The 26,514-nt window shown below is 45.1% G+C and overlaps 1 protein-coding gene across 4 annotated transcripts in view; it reads left to right on the top strand.

Moving 5' to 3' along the window:
• The window catches only part of ADAMTS17 (ADAM metallopeptidase with thrombospondin type 1 motif 17), a 346,524-nt gene that overhangs the window by 301,869 nt on the left and 18,141 nt on the right, over positions 1-26,514 (top strand). For all 4 annotated transcript variants that reach the window (XM_058736751.1, XM_058736749.1, XM_058736750.1 and 1 more), the window contains 2 exons: positions 21,531-21,735; positions 26,094-26,246. In XM_058736751.1, the coding sequence (XP_058592734.1) occupies positions 21,531-21,735; positions 26,094-26,246 (358 nt within the window). The remainder of the gene's footprint in view (positions 1-21,530; positions 21,736-26,093; positions 26,247-26,514) is intronic.

Genomic DNA, 26,514 nt, shown 5'->3' with positions numbered 1-26,514 from the left:
TAAAAATTGACAACATGCAACACTTACAGCACAAGGGAGAAGATGTCACAAAACTCAGTTTGACAAGACTTATCTAAAAGTCTGTCCTCTCAGGTTCCGGAAGGTGTAATGGGGACAGCCAGTCCTGTGCGCCTCTCCTCATGGTATATCCTTAAAGCCCAATTAGAGACACCTTCACTGAACAGATACTTAGGAAACTTTTTTAAAATCAAGGAGAAGAAGCTGTGTTCTGGTGAAACAGATCATTCTGAAATACTTGCTGAATAAAAACCTCAAAAGTATGTAGGTGATTTAATGCCATGGACTTAATAAATCCAGGAATAAAATTAATTTCTTTCCTTTCTGTTTGGAGGTCTCAGGGACATGTTTTCTGTAGCTCATTAGCTATTAAAATTATTAACAAATTATTATTTTCAATTGAAAGTGGTTATGGTATTCATTATTTCCTCTCATGCCAAGACTTTATGCAATTTACTCAGAACATGAATTATCCAAAGCAATCCAAAGTTTCTAAATCATTTTGGAACAGGTTCACCGACTTTGGCCCAGCAAGGCACTCCGGGCTGAGTGGCTAAAGGTCTCCGTTACATAATTTATTGAGAACTTAATTGAGACTAATTATTGTCCCTCATTTGCTTGCCTGAAGAAAATCTGCCCAGCATCTGCTGTGACTCCATTTAGTTGGGATGTTTGAATCTTTCTGTGAAGTGAAATAAAGGGCATGAATATTTTATTGTGGATTTATCCCACTGTAACTTTTTATAGGAAACTGCTGGTTGTTTTATTAGCCAGCAGCGTTAATGCACAGTGTCTCTCCAACGTGCTAGAGCCAAAGTTTAGGGTGTACTCAGAACACACTGCCTTCGTGAGATCCACGCCTGAGGAGGAAGTGGGCAGGTCTGTGAGTGGTGTGGCTAAGTCAGTGTACTTGGTGTGGGGTGAAGGAGAGCACAGATCCTGGGCTGTTCTTTAATGTGCCAACTGAAGACCTAAGTCATCCCGGAAGGGGATGTAGGACAATAACAGGTTGACCGTGTATGATTAATTGCTGGCAATTAATGCGTAGGAGCTATTCACCCCATTTCACAGAAGGGAAAACTGAACCTGGAGGAAGTTTATTAGCCAGAGTCATCAAAGACTTAGGCAAGGAGTGGTTCTTGATTTCAGCGCAGGTCACAGTGTCACAGTTCATGAGTTCAAGCCCCACATTGGGCTCTGCGCTGATGACATGAAGCATGCTTGGGATTCATTCATATTCTCTCTCTCTCTCTCTCTCTCTCAAAATGAATAAACTTAAAAAAAAAAAAAAGACTCATCCCGGGAGCCTGAACAGCAGAACCTGCTGCCTCCTAGGAGGTTCTCAGCTATGGCAAGGTGAAGATATTCTCAGGGGAAACCATATCATTCAGACCATTTAGGAACCATAGAAGTGCCAGAAGTAGAAGAGGGCACATCTAGAACCCATAGAAGAGTTCATGGTGAAGGGTAGACACTTGAGATTGGCCAACTGAGAGAAATGAGGAGGGCGTGCCAAGCAGAAAGAACAGTGCCCATCCACATCTCTGGGTCAGGGAATATGAGACAGTCTGGGGAGGGAAGGAGTATGTGAGGCCAACCAAAACCCAGGGGATAAGACTGGGTTCCCCTTACCTTAGATCTATCCTAATTCTTATTTTCCTTAACCCAGAGTCTTATTTTTGTTGGCTTGCATATATTCCTGAAAACATCTGCAATCTTTGGTGAAATGAAGGAGGAGCAGGGCTGAAGGAATGACTCAATTATCAGACTGAGCCTTGATTGCCAGGCCCAGGATGTAAAAAACAATAGGTCCTAGGGAGCCATTGAAAATTTCAGAGTGAGAAAGTCACATGATTGAAGCCATGGAAGAAGTGCACAGATCTCTTGAAGGGAAGAAGACAGGATACCAGTTAGGAGGGTGTAACAACCCCAGGCAAGGATGGCCATGGAAATGGGAAAATGAGGCAGATTGGAGATTCCTTGTGGAGGTTAGCTTGGCAATGCTTGGACATGGCTGAGGGAGCATTCTGAACTGCCCACTGGATCCTCACCCTGCATAGCTGCTCTCTGGGAAAGAAGGGGCCATGGGACTTGTCAGTGGGGAAAATAGGAATGGTTTATGACCACGCCCACCCAGAGCCAGAGGTGTGGTGGGATTCCCTGCTGTTCTCTCAGCTGTCAATGAGAGACAGAATTCCCAAGGTGGAGAATCAGGGGTCCTCTGTATTAAAGTACCTATGGAAACTGTGGCATAAGTAAGGTCTGGAAAAAGAAAAATGAGCCGTGGGAGCAAAAGAGCCAAAGACTGAACCAAGGGGAGGGCCAGAATCCAGAGAATTGGGGAGAAGGAGGCCACAGAGACCAGAGACAGGGTGGCAAGAGCTGTCAGCATCTAAGGAGTCAAGGAGAAAGCCAGCAATAATCAGGCAGAGTGGTGGCCAGTGTCAAACGTGTCAAAGACATCAGCTGCATTAAGGATTTTTAGGATAAGTTATGCTCACCAAAGACCCTGAGTCATTTCATTTAGTGCAGGAGGGTAGACATTGCAGGACACCAGTCACTGAACGGTATTTGGGTCCCGCATCACCCAGCCTTCTCCCCCTAGGCCTGGCCTGGATGTCTGTCACCCCTGAAGAATTTTTTCTCAGGTTCACAGTGGGCACAATCTTTCACAAGCCATAACCAGCAGAGCCACCACTTCTAACACAGCAGCATGGTGTGAGGCACCAGGGATTTGAAATAGACCAACAGAGAGTCACCTTGGAGGTTGTTGTTGAAGGGTCTGGCTAGCTCCTGTCTGCTCTGGGGCAGTCAGGGAGCACTTTTGGTGGGAGGGGTGCAGGGAGCAAATGTGAGGCTTGCAATTAAAGGTAGTCGTGGGTGGGGAAGCGGGCAGAGCTATAAATTCTTTGCTCATAAATCTGTGTGCCAGAACCCTCCCAGGGCGAGCTCAGAGCCAGAGTCAGCCAGCTCTTCAGGCTGGTCGTGCTGGAGCCCTGCCTCTGTCCCTCCAAACACAACGGCCTTTCCCCTCTGTACCCCTTCCAGAAGACGCAGAGCTGGCTCACTGCAGCTCTTGAGAACTCCCCCTAGGAACATTTTCAGAGAGTCTTGTGAAACTCTGAGCATTTTCATAGCCAAAGTGGGGCAGCAGCGACGGAGGAATGTTGGGGAGGTCTGCTTGCATGTTTTCACGTTGAATAATTTTGTGTAGCTGCGACGGCCAGGCAGGGACTCCTGCTGGTGTTAATCAGGCCACTGGGTGTTTTCTGCTGCCCGCTTGGTGCAGGACTTTGGTGTTATTTCTGATTGGTACTACTCAGACTGTCGTCTTGGGAAAACCATGTCACATCATTAATCCAGGGGAGTCTTTTTTCCTAATCTTCTTAGGACAGACTTCTTGGGGCTAACCTATTCAGCCGATCAAAAGATAAACTAGTATGTGCGTGGAACAGGAACGTGGGGACCAAAGCAATGATGGAGGACCCTTGTGGCAGGCAAATGGTGCAGAGTGGCCTCCTCAGGTAAGAGGTGGAGGAAAATACACATCTCGTTACTTGGGTTTAAAGTCTGAACCACCACAGCCACCTCCCCGGAATATTCAAGTGTGAAGTCCTAGACTGGAGACTGCAGGGCCAAATTCCACAGCAGACATGGCTTGGCCCATACGGGCATCTTAAGGTTTTAGAATCCACTTCCAACATTTTTACATAAGGAGATTACAAAAAGACTCTGGATTTTCGGCTTTGCTTTTAAAAAGGAAGGATATGGCAGCACATGACCTTTGTGGCCACAGGGTAACAGATGTCTGCCCCTGGGCCCCTGGGCACCATGTTCTTGGTTGACCACAGCTGTGGCCACTGTCTACAGTCAAGGTCAGTTAGTACATACTGACCTAGCTCTGGTGTGTATATGTATTTTTCTTGTATGCATATTCATTTATACAGAAAAATACTGAGACTAATAAACACCTATGACTGCACCTCCCAATTTTAACATCTTCACAACTGCCATTTTCATGTCCCATGGTTTTTTAAATTTATTTTTTAATGTTTATTTGTTTGAGAGAGAGACAGAGCACCAGAGGGGGAGGGACAGAAAGGGAGACACAGAATACAAAGCAGGCTCCAGGCTCTGAGCTGTCAGCACAGAGCCTGACGTGGGGCTCGAACTCATGAACCGCAAGATCATGACCTGAGCCAAAGTGGAACGCCCAACCGACTGAGTCACCCAGGCGCCCCGTCACTTCCCATGTTTTACGTAATAATATATTACAGACATATTTATAATCCTCCCTGACCCCTCCAGTCCTATTCTCCTTCCCTCCCTTTGGTGTGTATGCTTCCCACCCAAATTTTCAAACGTTTACTGTATGTATATATATCCACAAACAAGAAAAAGTATAATCTGGCATGTTTAAACAAGGTCATAGCATATGTCCATTCATTTTGCCTTTGGGATCTGTTCATGTTGCCACTGTGGCTATGGTGCACCTATTTTCTAGACTTTGTATTATTTCATCTTATGTATTTTAGTCATTCTGCCATTGGTGAACATTCGGAGAGTCTGCCAGTCGAGGTTTATATAAACAATTATGCAGTGAACATCCTTATCCAGTTTTCTTGTGCACGTGTGCAAGAAACTGTACCCATAGAAACTGAATTAGAGTCACAAGATGTGTGCAGCTTGAACTTTCTCAAATGGCTTACTTATAGATACCATGTCACCAATACTGGAGGAGCTATCATCACTCCAGACATGGCCAAATTTTGGTTTCATCAGACTTTTTTGGGTTGCCAGTCTGGTAGGTAGGAAATGGTGCATCACTATTTGATTTTTTTTAACTCCACTGCTCTGTAGTGAGATTGAGTATTTTCACATGTTAAGAAGATACTGATATTTCTTCCTCTGTGATGTATTCTCCTGTTCTTTGACCATTAATTTGTTGGGCCATTTATCTGCTCCTAATTGGTTTATGAGCATTGACAAGAAATTGGTTTATACATCCTGGATTATAAATATCTTCCTTTGAGCCCTGTCTTTTCATCTATGGTGTGTTTGAGTAAAAGCTGTTACCTTTAAGTAGGTTGCATTGATTAACTTTTAATTGAGGATTGTGCTTCTTTTGTCTTGTTTGACAATTCCTTCCCTACCTTGCCAGTCATAAATACATTTCTTTACATGTTCTTCTAGAACTTTTAAGGTTTGGCTTTTCTTATATATAAGGCTTTAACCTATCCAGAATGTCTTTCTCTATATGAGTTGAGGCAATGCATTTATTTTTTCCATATGATAATCTGTTGCTTCTGCATTTCATAATGGGTAGTTTACTCCTTTTCCATTGATTGACAAGGCTGCATTTATGGTGACCAAGGTAACAAAACACATTGTGTTTCTTGAGCACAAGAAAATTACATTGGAAGTAAGCGGTAAAAAGTAGTGATCCATCTTACTCTATATTTTCAGAAACTAGAAATATATATAACTCATGGGTTAAAAAGGAAATGGTACTGGGGCTCCTAGGTGGCCAAGTCAGTTGAACATCCAATTCTTGATTTTGGCTCAGGTAAGGATCCCAAGGTTGTAGGATTGAGCCCCACATTGGGCTCCACACTGAGTGTGAAGGCTGTGTAAGATTCGCTTTCTCTCCCCCTCTGTCCCTCTCCCCCACTTGCATGCACTCTCTCTCTCTCTAAAAAAAAAAAAAAGAAGAAATGGTAACGAAAATTACAAAACATTTAAAACTAGCAAGCATTTCTTATTTCCTTCTTTTCCTTCTATTAGTTTTTCTGTTCTTCTGATGGTTACCCTTAAATGTTTCCCATATATCTTAATTGTCAGAGTTTTAGTAAAGTCCAGAGTTACTCAGAATCACTACCCTGTTCTCAAACAACACAGTGACTTTGGCACATGTGACCCCTTAAGTACCCCAATTCTCCCATTATGTGGAGATTTGGTGCTACTATTTTGAAAAAAGAAAAGTGCTACTGATATGAAAATTAGATTACTTAGATGAAATGGACAAATTCCCAGAAGCACAAACTATTGAAACTGACTGAAGAAAAAAATAGATAACCTGAACAGACCTATAACAAGAGACTGAGTTAGTAATCAAACTTCCCACAAAGAAAGGCCCAGGATCAGATGCCTTTACTGGTGAATTTTACCAAACATACAAAAAAGAATTAGTATCAGTCCTTCACAAACTCATCTAAAAAGTGGAAGAGGAGGAAGCACTTTACAACTCATTCTATAAGGCCAGTGTTACCCTGATAACAAAACTAGACAAAGACATTACAAGGAAACTACAGACCAGTGTCTCTTATCAATAAAGACACAAAAATCCTCAACAAAATATTGGTAAAATGAATCCAGAAATATAAAAAGGATTATACATCATAACCAAGTGGAACTCATGCCAGGAATGCAATGTCGGTTTATCATCTGAAAATCAATTAAGGTAGCATACCACATCAACAGTATAAAAGACAAGATTGCATTATCATTGCAATTGACAAACACAAAACAGCTGACAAAATGCAATACTCATCACAGTCAAAGAATTCAACCAACTAGGAATAGAAGGGAGTTTCCTCAACCTCATAAAGAACATCTATAAAAAACCCACAGCTATCATCATACTTGAGGGAGACTGAATGTTTTCCCCCTAAGAGAGGAACAAGACAAGAATGTCTGTTTTCACCACCTATCTTCAACTTTGTACCAGTGGTTCTAGACAGAGAAATTAGGCAAGAAAATGAAGTGACATTGAAAAGGCATCTGGTTTGGAGTAGTGAAACTGTATCTATTTGCAGATGACACGGTCTTATATATATAGGAAATTTCTAAAGAATCCACTAAAAAGCTACTGAAACTAATATATGCATTGAGCAAGCAAAGTTATTAGATATGAAATCAATATTCAAAAATCTATTACATAGCCATACCCTTGCAATGAATTATCTGAAAAGGAAATTAAGAAAGCAGTTCCGTTTACTGTAACATCAAAATCAATAAAATACTTAGAAAAAATTTTACAAAAAAGTACAAGATTTCTACACTGAAAACAAAAAACATTTTTTAAGGTTTATTTATTTTTAGAGAGAGAGAGAGAGCAAACATGAGTGGGGAGGGGCAGAGAGAGAGGGAGAGAGAGAATCCCAAGCAGGCTTTGCATTGTCAGTGCAGAGCCTGGTGCGAGACTCACATTGTGAGATAATGACCCGAGCTACATGTCGGATCAAGAGCTGGATGCTTAACCAACTGAGCCATGCCCCAAAAAAATGTTATTGAAGAAGTATTGAATATCTAAATACATCCCATGTTCATGGACTGGAAGACTTAACATTGTTAAGATGGAAATACTCTACAAATTGATCTACTGCTATAACATGATCTCTATTAAAATTTCACTATTATATCTATAAAATATAGGTATAGATTGCTATAACGCAATCCCTATTAAAATTCCAGCTGTCTTTATTGCACAAACAGATTTTAAAGTTTATGTGGAATTGCAAAGAACCCCTAATAGTGAAAACAGTCTTTAAGAACAGGGGTCCCTGGGTGGCTCAGTTGATTAAGCATCCAAGTCTTGATTTCAGCTCAGGTCATAATCTCATAGTCATGAGATTGAGCCCCACATCAAGCTCTGTGCTGAGTATAGAGCCTGCTTGGGATATTCTCTTTCCATCTCTCTGCCCTTCCCCCACTTACACTCCCTTTCTCTGTCTCTCTCTCTCTCTCTCTCTCTTTTTCAAAATAAATAAATAAACATTAAAAAATAAGAACAAAGGTGGAAGACTGAAAAATTATTTGATTTCAAAAACTACTACAAATTTAGAGTAATCAAGACAGTATGGTACTGGCATAAAGAGAGACCATAAAGAACAATAGAATATAATTGAGTGTCTAGAAATAAACCCTTACATTTACTGTTAGTTGATTTTTTTTTTTAATTTTTTTTTCAACGTTTTTTATTTATTTTTGGGACAGAGAGAGACAGAGCATGAACGGGGGAGGGGCAGAGAGAGAGGGAGACACAGAATCGGAAACAGGCTCCAGGCTCCGAGCCATCAGCCCAGAGCCTGACGCGGGGCTCGAACTCACGGACCGCGAGATCGTGACCTGGCCGAAGTCGGACGCCTAACCGACTGCGCCACCCAGGCGCCCCTACTATTAGTTGATTTTTGACAAGGATTCCAAGACAATTCAATGGGTAAACAGAACCTTTTCTGCAAATTGTGCTGAGACACTGGATGTTTACATGCAAAAGAATGAAGTTGGATCCCTAGCTTATACCACAGACAAAAGTGAACTCAAAGTGAATCAAAGACCTAAATATAAGAGTTAAAGCTTTAAAACTTACAAGAAAACATAGGCATAAATCTTCCTGATTCCAGATTAGGCAATGGTTTGTTATATATGAGAGCAAAATCACCACAACAAAAGAAAAAAAATAGATGACTAGACATTATCCAAATTTTAAACTTTTGTGCTTCAAAATCATTGAGAAAATGAAAAGATAATTAAAAGAATTGAAGGAAAATTCTGGAAATCATATATCTGATAAAGTAGTCATATCTAGAATATATAAATAACACAACTCAGTAATAAAAAAGACAATCCAATTAAAAATGGACAAACCATCCGAATCGACATTTCTCCAAAGGTCTGCAAAATGGCCAATAAGCACATGAGTAGATACTCAGTATCAGCCATCACAGAAATACAAATCAAAACCACAAAGAAATCCAACAAATGGTAAATACATATAAAAGAATGAAGTTGGACCTTACTTTATACCATATGCAAAAATTGACTCCAAGTGGAACAAAGACCTAGATGTAAGAGATAAAACTGTAAGACTCTTAAAAGAAAACGTAGGAAAAAAGGGCCATGATATTGGATTTGGTGATGATTTCTTACATATAACTAGAAAAGCACAGACAACAAAGTAAAATGAGATAAGCTGTACTTGATCAAAATGAAAAACTTTTATGCATCGAAGACAGTATCAACAGAGTGAAAGGCAGTCCAATAATAGGAGAAAATATTTGCAAATCATATATTTGTTAAAGGAGTAATTTCCAGAATATATTTTTAAAAACTCCTATAAATCAACAACAAAAAACAACCCAATTTAAAAATAGGCTAAGGACTTAGTTATGTATTTCTCCAAATATGTATTTCTACAAAAGGGGGCGCCTGGGTGGTTCAGTCAGTTGAGCATCCAACTTCAGCTCAGGTCATGATCTCACTGTTCATGAATTCAAGCCCTGTTTGAACTCTGTGCTGACAGCTCAGAGCCTGGAGCCTGCTTCAGATTCTGTGTCTTCCTCTTTCTTCCCCTTCCTCACTTATGCTCTGTCTCCCTCTCTCTCTCAAAAATAAGTAAACATTTAAAAAAAGATACAAATGGTCACTAAGTATATGAAAAGATGCTTAACATCACTAGTCATTAGGGAAATGCCATTCAAAATCACGAGATAATCACTTCACACCCATTAGGATAGTTACTATCAAAAACAAGTGTTAGCGAAGATGTGGCAAAATTAGAACCCTTGTACATTCTGATTGGAATGTCAAGTGGCGCGGTCATTGTGAGAAACAGCATTATGGTTCCTCAAAAAATTTAAATACGGAATTACCATATCACTTAACAATTCCACTTCTGGGTATATGCGCAAAAGAATTGAAAGCAAAGACAAAAAAAAAAAAATACTGTACAACCATGTTCATAGCAGCATTACTCACAACAGCCAAATAGTGGAAGCAACCCAAAGTGTCCATCAATGGACAAATGAATAAATGAAATGTATTACATACATACCATGAGCCTTAAGAAGGGAAGAAATTCTGACACCTGCTACCATAGGAGTGAGACTTGAAGAAAATTATGCTGAATAAACCACTCACGGAAGGACAAATATTGTATGATTCCACTTATATGAGTTGTATCATATAAGTTGTCATAGAGACAGAAAGCATGATGGCTTCCAGGAGCTGGAGGGAAATGGGCATAGGTAGTTATTGTTTAATGAGTCCACAGTTTCAGTTTGGGAAGAAGAAAAGTTTGGAAGATAGTGGTGATGGCTGTACAGCAGTGTGAATGTAGTGAATGCGGCTGAACTGTACACTTAAAAGTGGTTAAAATGTTAAACTTTATGTTATGTGTCTTTTGCCACAATAAAACCAAACTATAATGAGATACCACGTTACACCCACCAGGATGACTATAATCAGAAAGACAGACACTAGCAAAAATGTATAAGGATGTAGAGCACTTAGAACCTTCATTAACCACTACAGGAATGCAGAATGGTGCAGCTGCTTTGGAAAAGTCTTAAATTCCTTAAATTGTTAAACTTAGAGTTAACATATCATCCAGCAATTCCACTCCTTGGAATATACCCAAGAGAAATGAGAACAGCCATCCATACAAAAATTATACACAGATGTTCATCATAATATGATTCATAATAGCCAAAACATGGAAACAGCCCAAATGCCCATGAACTGATGAGCTGATAAATGAAACGTGGTAGATACATGCAACAATATTATTTATTCAACAATAAAAGGGAATTAAATACTGCTCCATGCTACAACATACATGACCCTTGGAAACACTATGCTAAAAAAAGAAACCAGTCACAAAGCACCACACGTGATAGGATTCCATGTATATGAAATGTCGAGGAGAGGCAAATCTATAAAGATGGAAAGTAGATTAGTGATTGTGTAGGGCTGGGAGGGATGGAAATAGGGGGTATATACGATGGCAGCTAAGGCATAGGGATTTCTTTGGGGGGTAACTAAAGTGTTCTAAAATTGATTTTGGTGGTGGTTTCACAACTCTGTGAATATATTGAATTGTCCTCCATATGTGGATGAATTATATGCTATGTGACTTACACTTCAGTGGAACTGTTATGATTCTTCCACTTACTAGTGTGTGACCTTGGGCAAGACACTTAACCTCTCTGTGCCTCAATTTCCCCATCTGTAGGATGGCTTTATATAGGACCATTGTAAGGATCAAGTAAGTTGAATCATGTCAGGTGCTGAGAACATTGCCCAGTACAAAGGAAGCCATCAAAAAGGATTAGCTGGTATAATATCTAAAAAAACCATTTTTCATCAAGTTTTTTAAGTCCAATGTAATTAGCATACAGTGTTATATTAGTTTCAGGTATACAATATAGTGATTCAACAGTTCTATACATTACTTAGCTCTCATCATAAGTGTAGTCTTTAATCCCCATCACCTATTTTGCCCATCTCCCCCACCTCCCCTAGAGAGACCTTTTTTTTTTTTTAAGTTTATTTACTTTTGAGAGAGAGAGCACAAACAGAGGAGGGGCAGAGAGAGGGGGGGACAGAGGATCTGAAGCGGGCTCTGCACTGACATCAGAGAGCCAGATGCAGGACTTGAAGTCATGAACCATGTGATCATGACCTGAGCCAAAGTCAGACCTTCAACTGACTGAGTCACCCAGGTTCCCCGAGAAACTATTTTTAACACATTTTCCCTTAAACTATATTTTAGCTAAGTGTGGAATTCTGTCCGTCATTCCTTCCTTCCTCCCTCCTTCCCTCCCTCCCTTCCTTCCATCCCCCCTCCCTCTCTTTGCCTTCTTTTCCCTAGCAAATGAGAACCAACCACAGTGATCCAAAGACCCTTTCAGGAAAATGGGGAAGGTTCTCGGGCTCCGGCCAGTCACTCATCTTGGTTCTCAGGGCTGGACTAACACCCTCAAGCCCACAAAAGCTCACATTCACAGACTAGCATATTCGTTCCTTATTATGCCCTTCAGGTTTTCATTTCCTCCTTTAAAAAAACAAATATGTGAATAATATTACTTTTCGGGGGAATGTATATGAGAACTCATAATTCTCCAGTTGTAGATGGAGAAATGCTGAGCTGGAGCCGAACGTGCGGCTGTAAAGCATGACCCTGGTCCCCTCGGGAGAGCATCACAGCTGGGCCCATGAAGCCCCCGTTGTCCCTCCTCACCCCGCTCCTTCTTTCACAGACATCTGTTCCATAAAAGCAGCCACGTATCTTCAGAGACTATAAATGACACGTGTTGAAGTCGTGTTTTGATTGTTTTTTTAACGGAGTTGTTGGCTCTAATCTGGCTGGAGACGCAAGAGTGACTCGGGCAGATGGGAGTCTGCTGCTGCCTGAGGGTCCTCTGTGGTGTTTTGGGGAGAGAGTCCAGGAGGTCCGGCACTTGGCCAGCTGGCCTCTGCCATGTCTCCTGACCCCCAAGTGTGCAACACACGCAGTGACAGAAGCTTCAGGTGTGCTGGGAAAGGCCTTGTCATCCACAGGAAGGCAGAGCAAGGTGTTTGCGTTTCCTTGGCTCAACCCTCACAGCCCAATGGACAGCAGCCCTGCACAGGGGAGGAGGAGAAGAGACCCACATCCCTGGGGGCCTCCTCCATGCCAGCCATTTCCCTGGGATCTTACCTCCCATGCATTTATCATCTGGGCCTGGACCATGTAAGCAGAGATCACATGGGCCAATCCTCCACCAAAGCCTGTGAGAGGAAAGTACTACCGACATTGTGCAGAGGAGGAAACTGAGGCTTGAGCACTGATGTGCCCAAGGTCACGTGGCTGGTGAGTTGGTGAAGACTCGAGTCCAGGTCCTGAATGTGGGCTTCTGAGAATTTGAGAATGTGTGACTGAAATACGTGGGCACCTTTGATTTACAGGCATCATGGGGAGGTTGGTCAGGCGTACCCTAACCAGAAACATAATTGTATAAGTGAAAAACAAAGCCCCTGGATTGGGACACAGAGGACCTCCCACCACACACACAAACCCCCGCTACTTAATAACTGGTGGGTCTCGGGTGAGCCTGGTCACATGTCCCAGTGGTCTCTCCACCTGTAATGCAGAAAGTCCTTCCCCTGGGAGCTCTGGGAGGTGAAAGCAAGATGGCGGCAGGGAAGAACCAGGCCACAAAGCAGAGGGGTGACCATGCCCACACAGAGTATAGTGCTGACCCACCAGAGACCAAAGGTGAGCCTGTGCTTTCCAACTTTCTCTTGACAAAGAGTAAGTGAGAAGGGAGAGCTTCGATCTGTCTGGTTTTCCAAATCAGACTGCCTGGGTCCTCCATGGCTTACAGATGGACACGATCGTTCTTCAGACCAGACCCTTTTTCAAGGTACACGAGCCAGTTGACCTGAACTCTGGCCAAATCCCAAGGGGAGACAGTGGCGATCCCTGTCACACATTCTCTCTACTCACCCAGTCCCTGACCCGTGTCTTAGACGTTATGCAGGTCTCTGACAGGTCTCCCGCTCTGCCGTCTGTGCTGGGATGACTTTTCCCAAAGCCACTGCCAGTGGGCAGGGGTGGCCCCTCTAGACAGATGTGTCCATGAGAGAAACCTCCCTGTCTGTTCTGGATCCTTTGCTTCCACCCCTCAGTCCTCAGGTCTAACCTTCTAACTCAGCCTTCCTCCATGTGCAGCCCACCTGCCCAGAGCCTCAGTGAGAGTAGTGAGACGTCTTCCTTACCTCTGCCGTGAGGACAGGCCTGGTTTCCAAAGCCTAGACATTATTACTCCAGGACTGAGAGTCTGTGGACCCCACTGTGTAGGCATCAAACCAGATTTATTGAAGGGGCATTCTCGAAGTCTGTCTTCTGGCACCCTCTTCTCCCTGGGACCTCTCCTGTGTCAGCAACACCTCCTTGTGGCTAAATCCAGAGAATGCTTTTCAGGCCTCCTCCAACCCAACCCTGTCCTGGCTTCTCTTGAACAGTCCTCCCACCCTCCCTGGCCTTGCTGGCTGCTCCTTCTCTGGCTCCTTATTCCAATCATAGATGCTTGCATCCCCAACCCCTGCCATCCGTCCCCCATCCTCTTTTCTCCCTGTAGAAGCTCCCTGGGTGAGCTGTTCTTATCTTGCTTTCTACCATGACCTTGTTGCTGGTGACTTCCAACCCTGTGTCTCCACCCCAGATCCCACCCCTGAACTCCAGAACTGCACCTTCAGACCCTTCCCAGTACCACTCAGCTGCCCAGCGGCTGCCTCAACCTGACCCTCTCAAAGTGGTGCCCACCCTTCTTCCCCCAAGCTAAATCCTCTCCCTATGTTCTCCCTTGCAGTGGAGGTACTGTTGGACTCCTCTCAGCCCATTGGAATCCTGAGCTTGACTCTTGCCCCCTTTATCACCTTGACCCCACATACTCAAAGCCCTTTCAACCCCACTCTTAAATAGTCTTATATCTGTTTTTCTGCACTACTGCCTCGGTGAAAGTCATCATCTTGTCCCAAGATTCATGGTTACCTGAGACACCCAAGGCAACCTCTCTTCCACCCGCCCTTAAGTACTCTTCAAGAACCAGCCATCCCAAACTGGGCAGCTGCTCGCTCGCACTCTCTCTCTCTCTCCTCCCTCCCTCCCCCTGCTGCTTAAATATCATGGGATCATGGGCAGGCTCTCTCTATGAGAGCACCAGTCCTGCTTCTTTGGTTGGCCAACTTCACATTGACCATCAGGACCCAACTCAAGGCCCATTTCCTCCACAGCACTTATAAGATAGTGAAGAAATTGTCTGTTTATATGTTTCTCTTTCCCCCAAGGACCACACACTTGGCTGAGATGTTTCCCATCATTCTTTTTATGCTGTGATGTTTTACACGTGGCCTATAAGATGCTATGCCTGACATTTGTCTGTCTCCATAACAGTTGCTCAGATTATCACATACTGGCATCTTGTTTTCCTTACGTTGGTTAATTTAACTAATGTAGGGAACATTCCTGGCACAGAGCTAAGCATAGATCGATGCTCAGCCAATACCAGATCCTTCTTACTGATGCCTTTTGTAGATGCATAAAGTTGACTGAATCCCTTAGACACAGCACTTGTTAGCTCCAACACATCTTGTGTTGAAATACATCTCACAGTTTTTTGTTTTGTTTTGTTTATAGTTTGAAGTTGTTGAAAATGAATGACCTACCAGTGTTCTCTCTCTGGCTCTCTATATTTGAGATTCCCTAGATAGTCAACATAAAATAACTGTGTCAAAAGAACTTGATCCTAAATATGTCATTGTTTCTTTGTAACAACTAAGTCACATTGCAGCGGATTTCACAAGATTTTTACCTAGTTTAAATCTCAGCCAAATCAAGATCTGAACAGAAAGTGAATTTTGAATAGAAGCTGAAATTTTCAGAACTGGAATGTAGGCAGAATAGTGCCCCCCACCAGAGAGATTTTGATCTTAATTCCTGGAACTCCCTTTACATGTCAAAGGGAAATTAGGGAAATCAGAGGGTTCCAATTGGAAATAAAGTTGTGTGATGGGTTCAACTGCATCTCCACCACCACACATACACCAAAAAAGACACTGAAGTCCTAGCCGTCAGTATTTCAGAATGTGACCTTGTTTGGAAATAGGGTCATTACAGCTGTAATTAGTTAAAGTGAGGTCACACTGAGGTAGGGTGGGCCCCTAATCTAATCTGATTAGTGTCCTTCCAAAGACAGCTATTTAAGGACATGGAGACACAGGGTGAACATCATGTGAAGACAGAGGCAGAGATGGAGTAACACACATACAAGCAAAGGGACACCAAGAATTGCCAGCTGTCATTAGAACCTAGGAGAGAGGCATAGAACATCTTCCTCACAGCCCTCAGAAGGAAGCAACCCTACGACACTTTGCCTTCTGGCTTCGAACCTGCAGAACTGTGAGAGAATAGCTTTCTGGTGTTTTAAGCCACCTAGTTTGTGGTACTTTTTCCAGCAATAAAAAAAAAAGCAAACTACTACAGTTTGCTAATCAGTTGGCCCTAAACTAGATTATCCTGTATCATCTGCTTGGGTCCAGTGCAATCACAAAGGTTCTTAAAAGTGGAGGAAGAAGGCAGACGAGAATGTTGGAGTGATAGCATATGAGAAGGGCTTGGCCAGATGCTGCTGGCGTTGAAGATGGAGACAAGAGCATACGCCAAGGCACTGGGGCAGCATCTAGAAGCTGGAAGAGGCAAGTCTTCCCAGAGCATCTGGAGGGAACCAGCCCCGGCAGCACCTTTGTTTTAGACCAGTGAGATCCATGTCAGATTTCCAACCTCCAGGAGCGTAAAATAATAAATCTGTGTTGTTTTGTGCCATTAAGTTTATGGTCATTTGCTGCAGCAGCAATAAAAAAAAAAAAAAAAGAAAAAAAGAATACAAGGTCTCAGGCAGTGACTGAGCTGCCTGGAGGATCTGATGAGAAGCATCGAACTTGAAGTATGTGTAGAGGAGCTGAGTCTGTTTCCTGCTGGACAGGAAAGGAATCCAGTCCTTCCAGACTCGAGAGCAACCGAGGAAGGGTGGCCCGATCTAAGGAAGTGTTAATGGGGGCTTCCTGAAGCATGAATTTTACTGCTTTTAAGAAGATCTACAAACTCAAACTTAGCTAATAAATGTCATTGTTAAGGTTCTTAGAGGACATGAGTGAAAAAACAATCAGGCTTGAGCTGCACTTGTAATATGAATTGTTTTATGGAATCACAGTTCCTTTCTCCCATTCCTGGACTCGGGATTAGTGGGACTTCACTCTGATGTTTACTTGCATGATGTTCCTCTTCCACAGAGGACCCTCCTGCAGACTTCCTGGCTGCTGGTAAAATGGTTTCTTTCAGCCACCAGCAACAAAGTTTCCAGAAAGTCATCTTTTGCTCCCCCAGCCTCACGGAGGGAATGTGGCTGTTTGTCAAGATGAGCAAAAACAAGTCTAGCTGAAAAATAGCTCCCATCCCCTGCAGCTTGCGTGCCTATGTGGGGCAATAGGTCTCCTGGAGCTGGTTGGGCACGCACCTCAGGCGGGGCTATAGGCACTCAGTGAAGACGCCCTTCAGGGATGCTCCGCGGTTACCTGATGTCTGCACAGAGCTGAGCACCAGCCTTTCTCACCGGCTCATCATGGCCTCCCTGGGACTTGAGAACACTTCACTTCCTTGTCCTTCTCTCACTTACTTCCTGTTCCTAACCATCGCTTCTTTAAATTCTGAAGGAGCACCCGGCTCTTGGCTCAGGTCGTGATCTCATGGTTCGCAGGATCAAGCACAGAGCCTTCTTGGGCTTCTCTCTCTTCCTCTCTCTCTCTCTGCCCCTCCCCTGCTCACTCTCTGTCTAGTTGGGCACTTTGCTGGGATGAACACTGGGTGTTGTATGTAAGCAATGAATCACAGGAATCTACCCCAAAAACCAGGAACATACTGTATACACTGTATGTTAGCTGACTTGACGATAAAATATATTAAAATTTTTTTAATTAAATTGTGATGAAAATACACATAACATTTACCACCTCAACCCTGTTTAAGTGTACAGTTTAAGTGGCATTAGACACATTCACACTGAGTGCCCATTACTACCGTCTGTCTCCAGAACCCCACCTCCTGCTCACGTACAGCTCTGGATCCCTTAAACACTAGCTCCCCATTCCTTCCCACCTGATGGCCACCATCTTTCTGTCTCTATGAATCTACTCCAGTTACCTCATGTAAGTGGAGTCCTTCAGGACTTGTCCTTCTCTGACTGGCTTATTTCACTCAGCATGATGTCCCCATGGCTCCTCCATATTGTAGTGTGTTTTCGAATCTCCTTCCTTTTTAAGGCTGAATGATATTTTGTCGTACGTTCTCCTGAGGTGTTGTGCCATGGTTGCGTCTGGATAACCAGTACCCTGTGTGGAGCTGGGAAGTGGGAGGGGAGAAGGAAGGGTGGAGGGGCAAGGAGATGGGAATGTGCCATGAGCTGCCCCACGTGTGACTTGCAGGTGTGGGGTCATCTGTGAGAGCCACAGGAGGTTTGGAAGGGTGCCTTGGCCTCAGACAGAGCTTGTTTTGAATCTCAGCAGATCCTCAGTACATCTGACAGTAACTATCACCCCAAGGACAGGAGCAGGGACAGCGCTTTTACACAGCCCCAGGGGACAGAGAACCCCCCCCCCCCCTCCAGTTAAGGAGCAGGGCCAACCATAGATCAGTTTCATGCATCTCTACATGTGTGGGGCTCTGTCACCCATTCCTCTGCCAGACTCTGGGCAACAGCAACAGGGGACATTGCAGGGGGTCAAAGGATTCTTCTGGAAAGGGGAGGAGGGACACATAGGCTGTTTTCCATTCTGTCATACTGCTGCAAAGCACCCAAAATGCACAAGAGACACCAGAAGCAAAGGAAGGAGGAACGGGGAAGATTGGCAATCCCTCACAGCTCTATAAGAATCTGATCCCCTTGGGTCTGACTCTTCCAGTCACTGATAGAACAGGAGGCAGAGGAGACGTTTGAGGCGGGACTGCTGAACCTCTCCCAGCTCTTCCCCATCCCCTTGGCTGCCCAGATGGACCTTTGTGTGAATCAGAGTCAATTTGCATATTTCCTAGAGCACATGCTCTGGTTGTGTGCCCGGGGATGGAGACACCAGCACCCTCTGGCCAAAAGCCTACAGGTGACATTCTCATGAGTATGACACAGCAGTCCCAGTTCCCAGGGGTGGCCTCCAGGAAGCACAGCAAATACAAAAGACAAGAGGGGGACACAGCTCTGTTCACAGCTGGGGTCAGCACAACAGCAGGTGTCATCAGCCTAAAGCCTGACGTTTGTATTCACAAAGTCAGTTGCAAAAGGTCAGGACAAAGGGGATCTGGCTGAGAGTCCTCTAAGTTCTATTTTGTTTGGAAAATAGAAATGGCAAGGAGCTGAGCTGCATTAATAAACATGGAGCCTCCCCACTTAAAGAGAGAGAAAATCATCACATTCTCTCCTGCTGCTTTCAGACCCCATCTGGGCCATTTTGCCCATGACAAAGCAATCCATTTGGAGAACAGTAGTGACTGATTAGAGAGTTAGAAGGGAAAGGATTCAGATCTGCCACATGCAAATTATTTTGATTGGGATAAGAGAAAACTTACAAGGGGAACAACAGAGCCATCTTCAAATATTTAGGAAGGCAATCATGTCACTCCAAAGACCAGAACAAGGAGAAATGGGAAGGATTGGGTTTAGTTCTTACAGTGTCATTTAAATAGTTGTCAGGTGGTGAAATGGGGGCAAGATTTGCTCACTGCCCTCTGGGACTTCATCTTCTCCTGCCGAGAAGATAAGGAATAACAATTGCTACAAGTTATAAGGGCTGATGTGTGCCAGGTGCTGCTGTAAGCAACTTACAGGCAACATGTCACTTGTCCTCACACTCCAGGGTACACACACTCCTTTGCATCCCTTTCCATCCTGCAGTTTATGCAAGGGGTCTGGGAAGAGAAGCTTCCCTGGATTTATTCCCTGGGGGCATAGAGGACAGTGATGAGCTCTTCCAAGGGGACTGAAAGTCAGAGGAGGTGGCCTGAGCTTGCCCTAAGGGATGAGGAGGAGCAGTGGAGGGAGGGGCCCGGGGAGCTCCCTCTTCTCAACATTTACCCCAACCACTACCACTACCCCCAGCTGGTACAAGTTACCCTCATCCCCTGCCTGGACTGGTGCAGTGGCCTCCTCCCTGGTCTCCTTGCTGCTGCCCTGCAGGGCATGTCACTCCTGTCTCCAAACCCCCTGGGACTGCATCTTATTCAAACAAGAGCCACAGTGGCCAGCCAGGGCCTGTAGAATCCCTAACCCTAACCCTAACCCCCTGTGCCTTCTCATGCCCCTCTCTCTGCTCCTCCCTCCTCCCCCCTTCTCCAGCCACACTGGACTCCTTGCTGCTCCTCAACCCTGCCAGCACACTCCTCCCCAGGGCCTTTGCACCCACTGTGCCCTTGCCTGGAAGTCTTCTCTGCTTACTCCCTCGCTTCCTTCCAGGCTCTGCTCACACGTCAGCTTATCAGTGAGGCTGTCCCCGCCAACTTGTGTGCTCACCCCCCTCCTCCTCCCCTGACCTTCCCTACACTGCCCTACTTTTCTCTGAAGCACTTACTACCATGTGGCATCTCCTCTATTCATATATGATATATGTTATATATAGTTTACTGTGTTATATTCTATTGTATACATTTGTTGATTTACTGTCTGTTCCCATTAGGATGGTAAGATTTGTAGGGCAGGGCCTTGTCTTGGTCACTGCCTCATCATCAGAACCTAGGACAGTGCCCAGCACATGGGAAGCCCTCAGTGAATGTGCCATGCTAGGATGGGTGAATGAGCAAGTAAGCTAGAACTGGAGAAGAATTGGGGGGGTGGCACCATCCAGTGTCCCTTCAAGGACCTGCCTGTGGAAAGCCACTGCTGATATATTTTTTTAGGGTTTTTTTTAAGTGTTTTATTTAGATAGCATGAATGAGGGAGAGGCAGAGAGAGAGGAAGAGAGAAAATCTCAAGCAGGCTCTGCACTGTCAGCACAGAGCTCGACACGGGGCCCGATCTCACGAACCTTGAGATCATGACCTGAGCTGAAATCAAGAGTGGGACACTTAACCGACTGAGCCACCCAGGTGCCCAACACTGCTGTTATTTCTAAACAACAGGATAGCATAATCAGATTTGGTTTGAGCAACTTAGGACTCAATGATGATGATGAAGAGGAGTGTGTTTATCAGACATGGGCATAGATTGAGCCATTCTGTTAATATGGGAGCTCCTGGGAGCTAGGTGGACTTGAGGCTCATGCAGGGACCAAACAGGAGAGAGTCCTTTTGTGTCCCCAAAAGGCCATTCAAAGCCCCACTCGGTGTCCTGAGAAATCATGATTTACAACTGCTCAGCTTCCTTCCAATACCACAAGGCCAACAGGAGCCATGGCGGAACCAGGGTCATTGAAAGATAAGGCAGGTAGGCCAAGTTCTAGTCAAGCACTTGCAACAGCTCAGTTCTGTCACAGCCCACAAGTTGCCTCCTCAAGAGTGACAGTCCCCACCCAAAAGGGCTATCCACTCTTTGAAAAGCAGGGGGTACCTGGTCCTGGTGTGTTCAAGCTTGCCCTGGAGTGTCCCTTGTTATAGGCTATACCAGTCTGGTTTTGTTGCAGTGACAAACAAGCCCGGTATCTCAGTGGCTTATAGCAAATGGTGTCACATTATTACAGAGCTCAGCTGTTGGAGCATCCCCTGTATTGGGACCTGCTGCTCTCATGGCAGAGGGCAGGAAACAGGGAGAACCAGAGCCAAACCACATAATCACACTCAAAGCTTCTGCTGGGACATGGCCAGCTTCATGTCCACTCACACCCCATTGAGCAAAGCACGTCATAGACAGTGGGTGGGATATGGAATCCCGCTACAAGGAGAGTGACCACTTGGGAGCAATAATTGAATCAGCCATAGAGGTGTTGTGTGCAGAAGGATTTCTGTTTTGAATAAGCTATTGAACTACTCAACTCATGTGGCTTCCTCTGCCCTAATACTTCAGAATTATTTCTAAAGTTGATTGCAAAGCTCTTTGAGTCTATCTCCCTCTCTCACACTACAGACCCAAGATGCCGTGATCTGTCCAGAAGGCCCTCCGGGGAAACTGGCCTTTCCACCCAGTTATTTTTTCACTGTCTTTCCTCCTCCTGGACAGGTGGGTGGCAGGCCCATGGAGCCCCTGCTCAGCGACCTGTGAGAAGGGCATCCAGCATCGGGAGGTGACCTGCGTGTACCAGCTGCAGAACGGCACACATGTCACCACGCGGCCCCTCTATTGCCCGGGCCCCCGGCCAGCACCAGTGCAGAGCTGTGAAGGCCAGGACTGCCTGTCCATCTGGGAGGCGTCTGAGTGGTCACAGGTGGGTGCCTGGGCTGTCGCCAGTGCTGAACCCACCAACAGGGCCTCTGTGCCTTGTCCGCCACCCAATTGGTGCCTTTCCCTCCATGGTATTTGTGACTCAATACCACATATCACAGTCCTCGCCAACCCCCAGATAACCAAAAGATGTATTCTAGTCACATATTCTTAAATTCCATCTGAGATAACAATATGGCTAAAGGAAGCATGGATAATGTGGTTTTGATCATGTATACGTTTTTGATAATATATATCACAGTTTGATCCCATTTCCTATGACAATTCTCATGTAAAGTTGGATGGATGGATGGACGGATGGACGGATGGATGGATGGATGGATGAGTGCGTGGATGGATGGATAGATGGGTAGGTGTGGACATAAGTAGGTAGACAGACAGACCAACTGACCAATCTTTTAATTTTCTTTCAACACGTTTGAACTTTAGTGTGATCAGATTGGTAAGGTGGTATCATAGGCTTTCTTTGAACTCTGTGTCAGTCTTTGTAGATTGTAAGAGACAAGCAGATGCTGCAAGGGACAGTTTTTAGTGCGCAGGTTGGAATCACACACCTCATGCCATAAAACATGTTGGAAAGAGGTCAGTTAAGCCTTAGGTTTTAACTTAGGCTAAAGAGTGATTCTGGAAATATTTTATCTTTGGTAATATCATCTTTCAAGGCTTTGCATTGACTTTGCATTAATGATTTTGACTGGCCATAAAACAAAAAAATAGCTGAACAAAGGGCAAGTTTCCCTCAGATCCCCCATCAAATGTGTTCTAGGAAAGTCAGAAAGGCTAAATCCAAGACACTCTTCAGTGTGGAAAATATTTTTAAAGTTCCTTTTTATTGCCAAACAGTTGGAATTATTTTGAATAAGAAAGTATTCAGCCCATTCTTAATGAACGAAAAGTCTGCCCTTGGCTGCTCTGAAATGGGGATTACTTTTCAGATGGATCTTAACATGTACCCATTTAAAGACTTGAGTCTTTAACCTGCCCGCTATTATATTTTAGAGAAAAGAGAGAGTTTAAAATTTTTATTTTTTTTACATGTATTAAGGTTTGTAAGTTAAATGTTCAAGGGACCTCTTTTAGGGAGGGGGGCTACTTGCTGGAGGGGTAGAGGCAGGAATGCAGTCTTCCCCCAACCCACCTTGAGCCTAAGATCCTTGATCACCAGACTCCTGATCCAAACAAGATTTACACTGTAATCAGATCAAAGCCATACATTTTCCATTTGGATTCTTTCTCATAGAAAAAAGAGAAAAAAAGTCCTTACCAAAATAACCAAACCTGACATCATTAACTGTCACCATAGTGTTAAAGAATACCAGATTGAAAAAGGTGAGACAACTGAAGCCAAGATTTAAAGAAATATCTCTAGGGGCGCCTGGGTGACTCAGTCGGTTAAGTGTCCAACTTTGGCTCAGGTCATGATCTCACTCACAGTTTGTGAGTTCAAGCCCTGTGTCAGGCTCTGTGCTGACAGCTCAGAGCTTGGAGCCTGCTTTGGATTCTGTCTCTCTGTCTCTCTCTCTCTGTCTCTCTCTCTCTGTCTCTCTCTCTCTCTCTGCCTCCCCATTTGTGCTCTGTGTCTCAAAAATAAATAAATGCAAAAAAAAATTTTTTAAAAAGAAATATCTCTAATTTCACATCTGTATCTTTGCGCATATGTGATCCTAATGCTGAAATAGCATCTGTACCAATCAGTCTAATTCTGGCTCAGCCCAGCCTTGAGCCAAATGCATCTTTCTGCACATTGAACTTGGAATCAAATCTCGCCCCCATTCATGAGATGCTCACCAAACTCGTATTTCTACTACTTCACCACATGCTGAATCAACCCCTTTAATATTTCTTCTGGAAACAAATGGGTTTACGTTTCTGATGGCAGAGAAATGTATTTGATCAACAAGGTTGCCCTTATTCAGCCAGCAGTGTTGATCACCCTTACTGTCTACACCCCACCTTCTTCACAGCTTTGCTAGAATGAGGAGCAGAAACCAGGAAGGAGGCAAAAGATAGTGACTCTCTCCTGTCCTGGGCTTCTGGTCCCCATCCCTGGATCAGAAGCCAAGGGAGAAACTGAACATGGCCCTCCTAGGTCCCCCAGAGGAAACCCCACCTGCAGTGCTGCCCCTTTCTCAAGGCTTAAGGCTTCCAGCCAATGCTGTGGTCAGAAGGGCTGAGCTAGGGTTTGGTAAAGAAACAGACTGGACATTAGCATTTGAACTTCAAGGGAAAGGGATAGGGAACACAGAATAGAGTAAGACAATGCAGAAACTCAGGCATAAGTGGTAAGTAGGCTTCTAGTTGGAGAAAGAGCCAGTGGTGTGGGTGCCGGTGCCAGGGAGGAGCCCACACGTCAACTGGTGAGGGTGGGGCTGATGAAATGGTCATGGAGCATCACCTTACAGAGAAGCAGAAGTTGAAGGTCGACTCAGGAACCCAGGCTCCCTGCAGCAGCCCTCCTGGCCACAACCCAGCCTGCCCAGGAAGGTAACACCTGCCATAGACCGACTCCTTGTATCTGAGGTCCTGTTAAGCTGTCCCTCACCCATGCACAGGACCAAATACTCATGCTGTCTAGCTCCCTGCTAGGTGACCAGTTCTGAAGCCTGTGTATTTCATCTAAAGTTTCTTTATTTACCTTGAGAGAGAGAGAGAGAGAGAGAGAGAGAGAGAGAGAGAGAGAGAGAGAGAGAGAGAGAGAGAGAGAAGTGGGGAAGGACAGAGAGAGAGGGAGGGAGAGAGAATCCCAAGCAGGTTCCTCGCTGTCAGTGCAGAGCCCAACTTGGGACTCAAACTTATGAATTGTGGGATCATGCCCCTGCCTATATATTTCTTCTAAAACAAGCCAGTCTGAGTTTCAAAAAGAAAAGAGGGAAGAAAGGAGGGGAGGGGAGGGGAAGGGAGGGGAGGGGAGGGGGGAGGGGAGGGGAGGGAAGGGAAGGGAACGGAAGGGAAGGGAAGGGAAGAACCCCAAGGGGCCCGTCAGAGAGCTAAATGGGACAGGGAATTCATTAAAAAAATAAATAAATAAATAAATAAAGGTAAATAACATTTTGGGGTAAACATTAATAATGGAAATATAAAGAATAACATTTGATCTCTATGTGCATTTTTTCCGGGGACACAGTAGAACTTTTTAAAAATCAAGTTTATTGTAGCTCAAGAATATCACTGCTATATATTTCTGATAAATCAAGCAAGTATGAAAAGAGGCATTCACATTGCTAGGGCTCCATGTTGGGGCTACTACACTCACAAGCTGTCCCCACCATAGCTCTGGGACCCAGCAGTTGGGAGGAACTTTCCCAGGCAGCCTGGGTTTCCTTGTGTCTGTACATCTTGGCAGAACACCGCCTTCAGCCCCCTGTCGCCACGAGTTCCATGTTTGTTTGCGTGGTGGGAACAGGGCTTCCGCACCCGGCAGATACGAGGTAGGGCTCCATGGGTCTATGGCCATGTCTCCTCTTGCTGGCCAGATCATGCACGCTGTCAGACCTGTCCTCCCAAGGTCACAAATCTGCCTGGGCTTCCTTCTGCTTGGTGTGGAGGTGGGTAAGCCCTTTAACCCCGGGCGAGGTCCCTCCCTGAGCTCACGGGGAGAAGGCTCCAGATACACCCCGCAGGACCGCACTATTTACATCTTGTCACTCCATCTCTCATCCCTAACTCAGTGTATCTTGCTGCTTGGGGGAATGGGAATCTTGACCTCTCTCAGGACTCACCCATGATTTGTCATTCCTCAGGCCCTACTTGGGCCCCGTCCCCACACTGTCTCTCGAAGTGTCTCCCAAGAAGTAAGGTAAAATGCCACAGGGAACATGGCTCCATCACACTCTTGGCATCCATGCTTAAAACAGTCACTGTGGCTCTCTGCAAGAGCTTGCCACCTGCCTGATGTGAAAGTCACCTGTGGCCTGGCTTTGCGTCTCCCCTCTTCTCCACCCTGGACCTGTGCCTTTGCCCCAGGCTGGTCCAGACAGAGTGCATATAGCTGCAGGCCAGCTGGGAGGAGCCAGGGGCCTCACACATCTTTGCTTTGGTGTCTGTCCTCAGCAGCATTTGCCCCTTGAACTCACTCACTGCATTGGTCTTTGGGACCTGGCAGCAGGCCACTAAATTCTTAGTTTGGTCTTCTGGGTGCCCCTGAGCTCTCCCTACTCCCCCCATCACCAGCCACTTATCTGGAGTCACATAAGGGACCAGGTGCATCAGACTCTGGAAGACCAGGATCCTTTTCACCCTTGCGTCCCCAGAACTGGGTCTGGCACATAGGAGCGACTTAACAAGCATTGATGAACTTGAGCTGAATCAGACCAGATTAAACATCCAACCGGTGTCTTGCAGTGCTCTGCCACCTGTGGTAAAGGGACCCAAAAGCGAACTGTGACGTGCACCAACTCGCAAGGAAAATGCGACGCGTCCATGAGGCCGAAAGCAGAGGAGGCGTGCGAGGACTACTCAGGCTGCTACGAGTGGAAAACCGGGGACTGGTCCAAGGTGAGTCCAGTGCGCCTGCGTTTCCACCCTGCAGGGAACTCTAGAAACAGGAGCTCAGATCTCACCACGCGCCTCGATTCAACGAGGCGGTCCCAGTCTACCCAGGCAAGTGCACTTTCTCTCCAAGCTGTGCACCTGCCGGTGACCCCAGGCTGCGTGCAGTGGGAAGGAAACCGAACACCCCCCTGCAGCATGAAGCAGGGTGCTCCGGGTGCCAGTTGGCCATCCTGTGCTGCGTGCTGGCTGTGCCCCAGCATCCTGCGGGGGA

This window comes from Neofelis nebulosa, chromosome 7 (genome assembly GCF_028018385.1).
Source record: "Neofelis nebulosa isolate mNeoNeb1 chromosome 7, mNeoNeb1.pri, whole genome shotgun sequence".
Classification (NCBI taxonomy): domain Eukaryota; kingdom Metazoa; phylum Chordata; class Mammalia; order Carnivora; family Felidae; genus Neofelis; species Neofelis nebulosa.
Note: the sequence above shows the minus strand (reverse complement) of the source record. Positions and strands in the feature narration are given on the sequence as shown.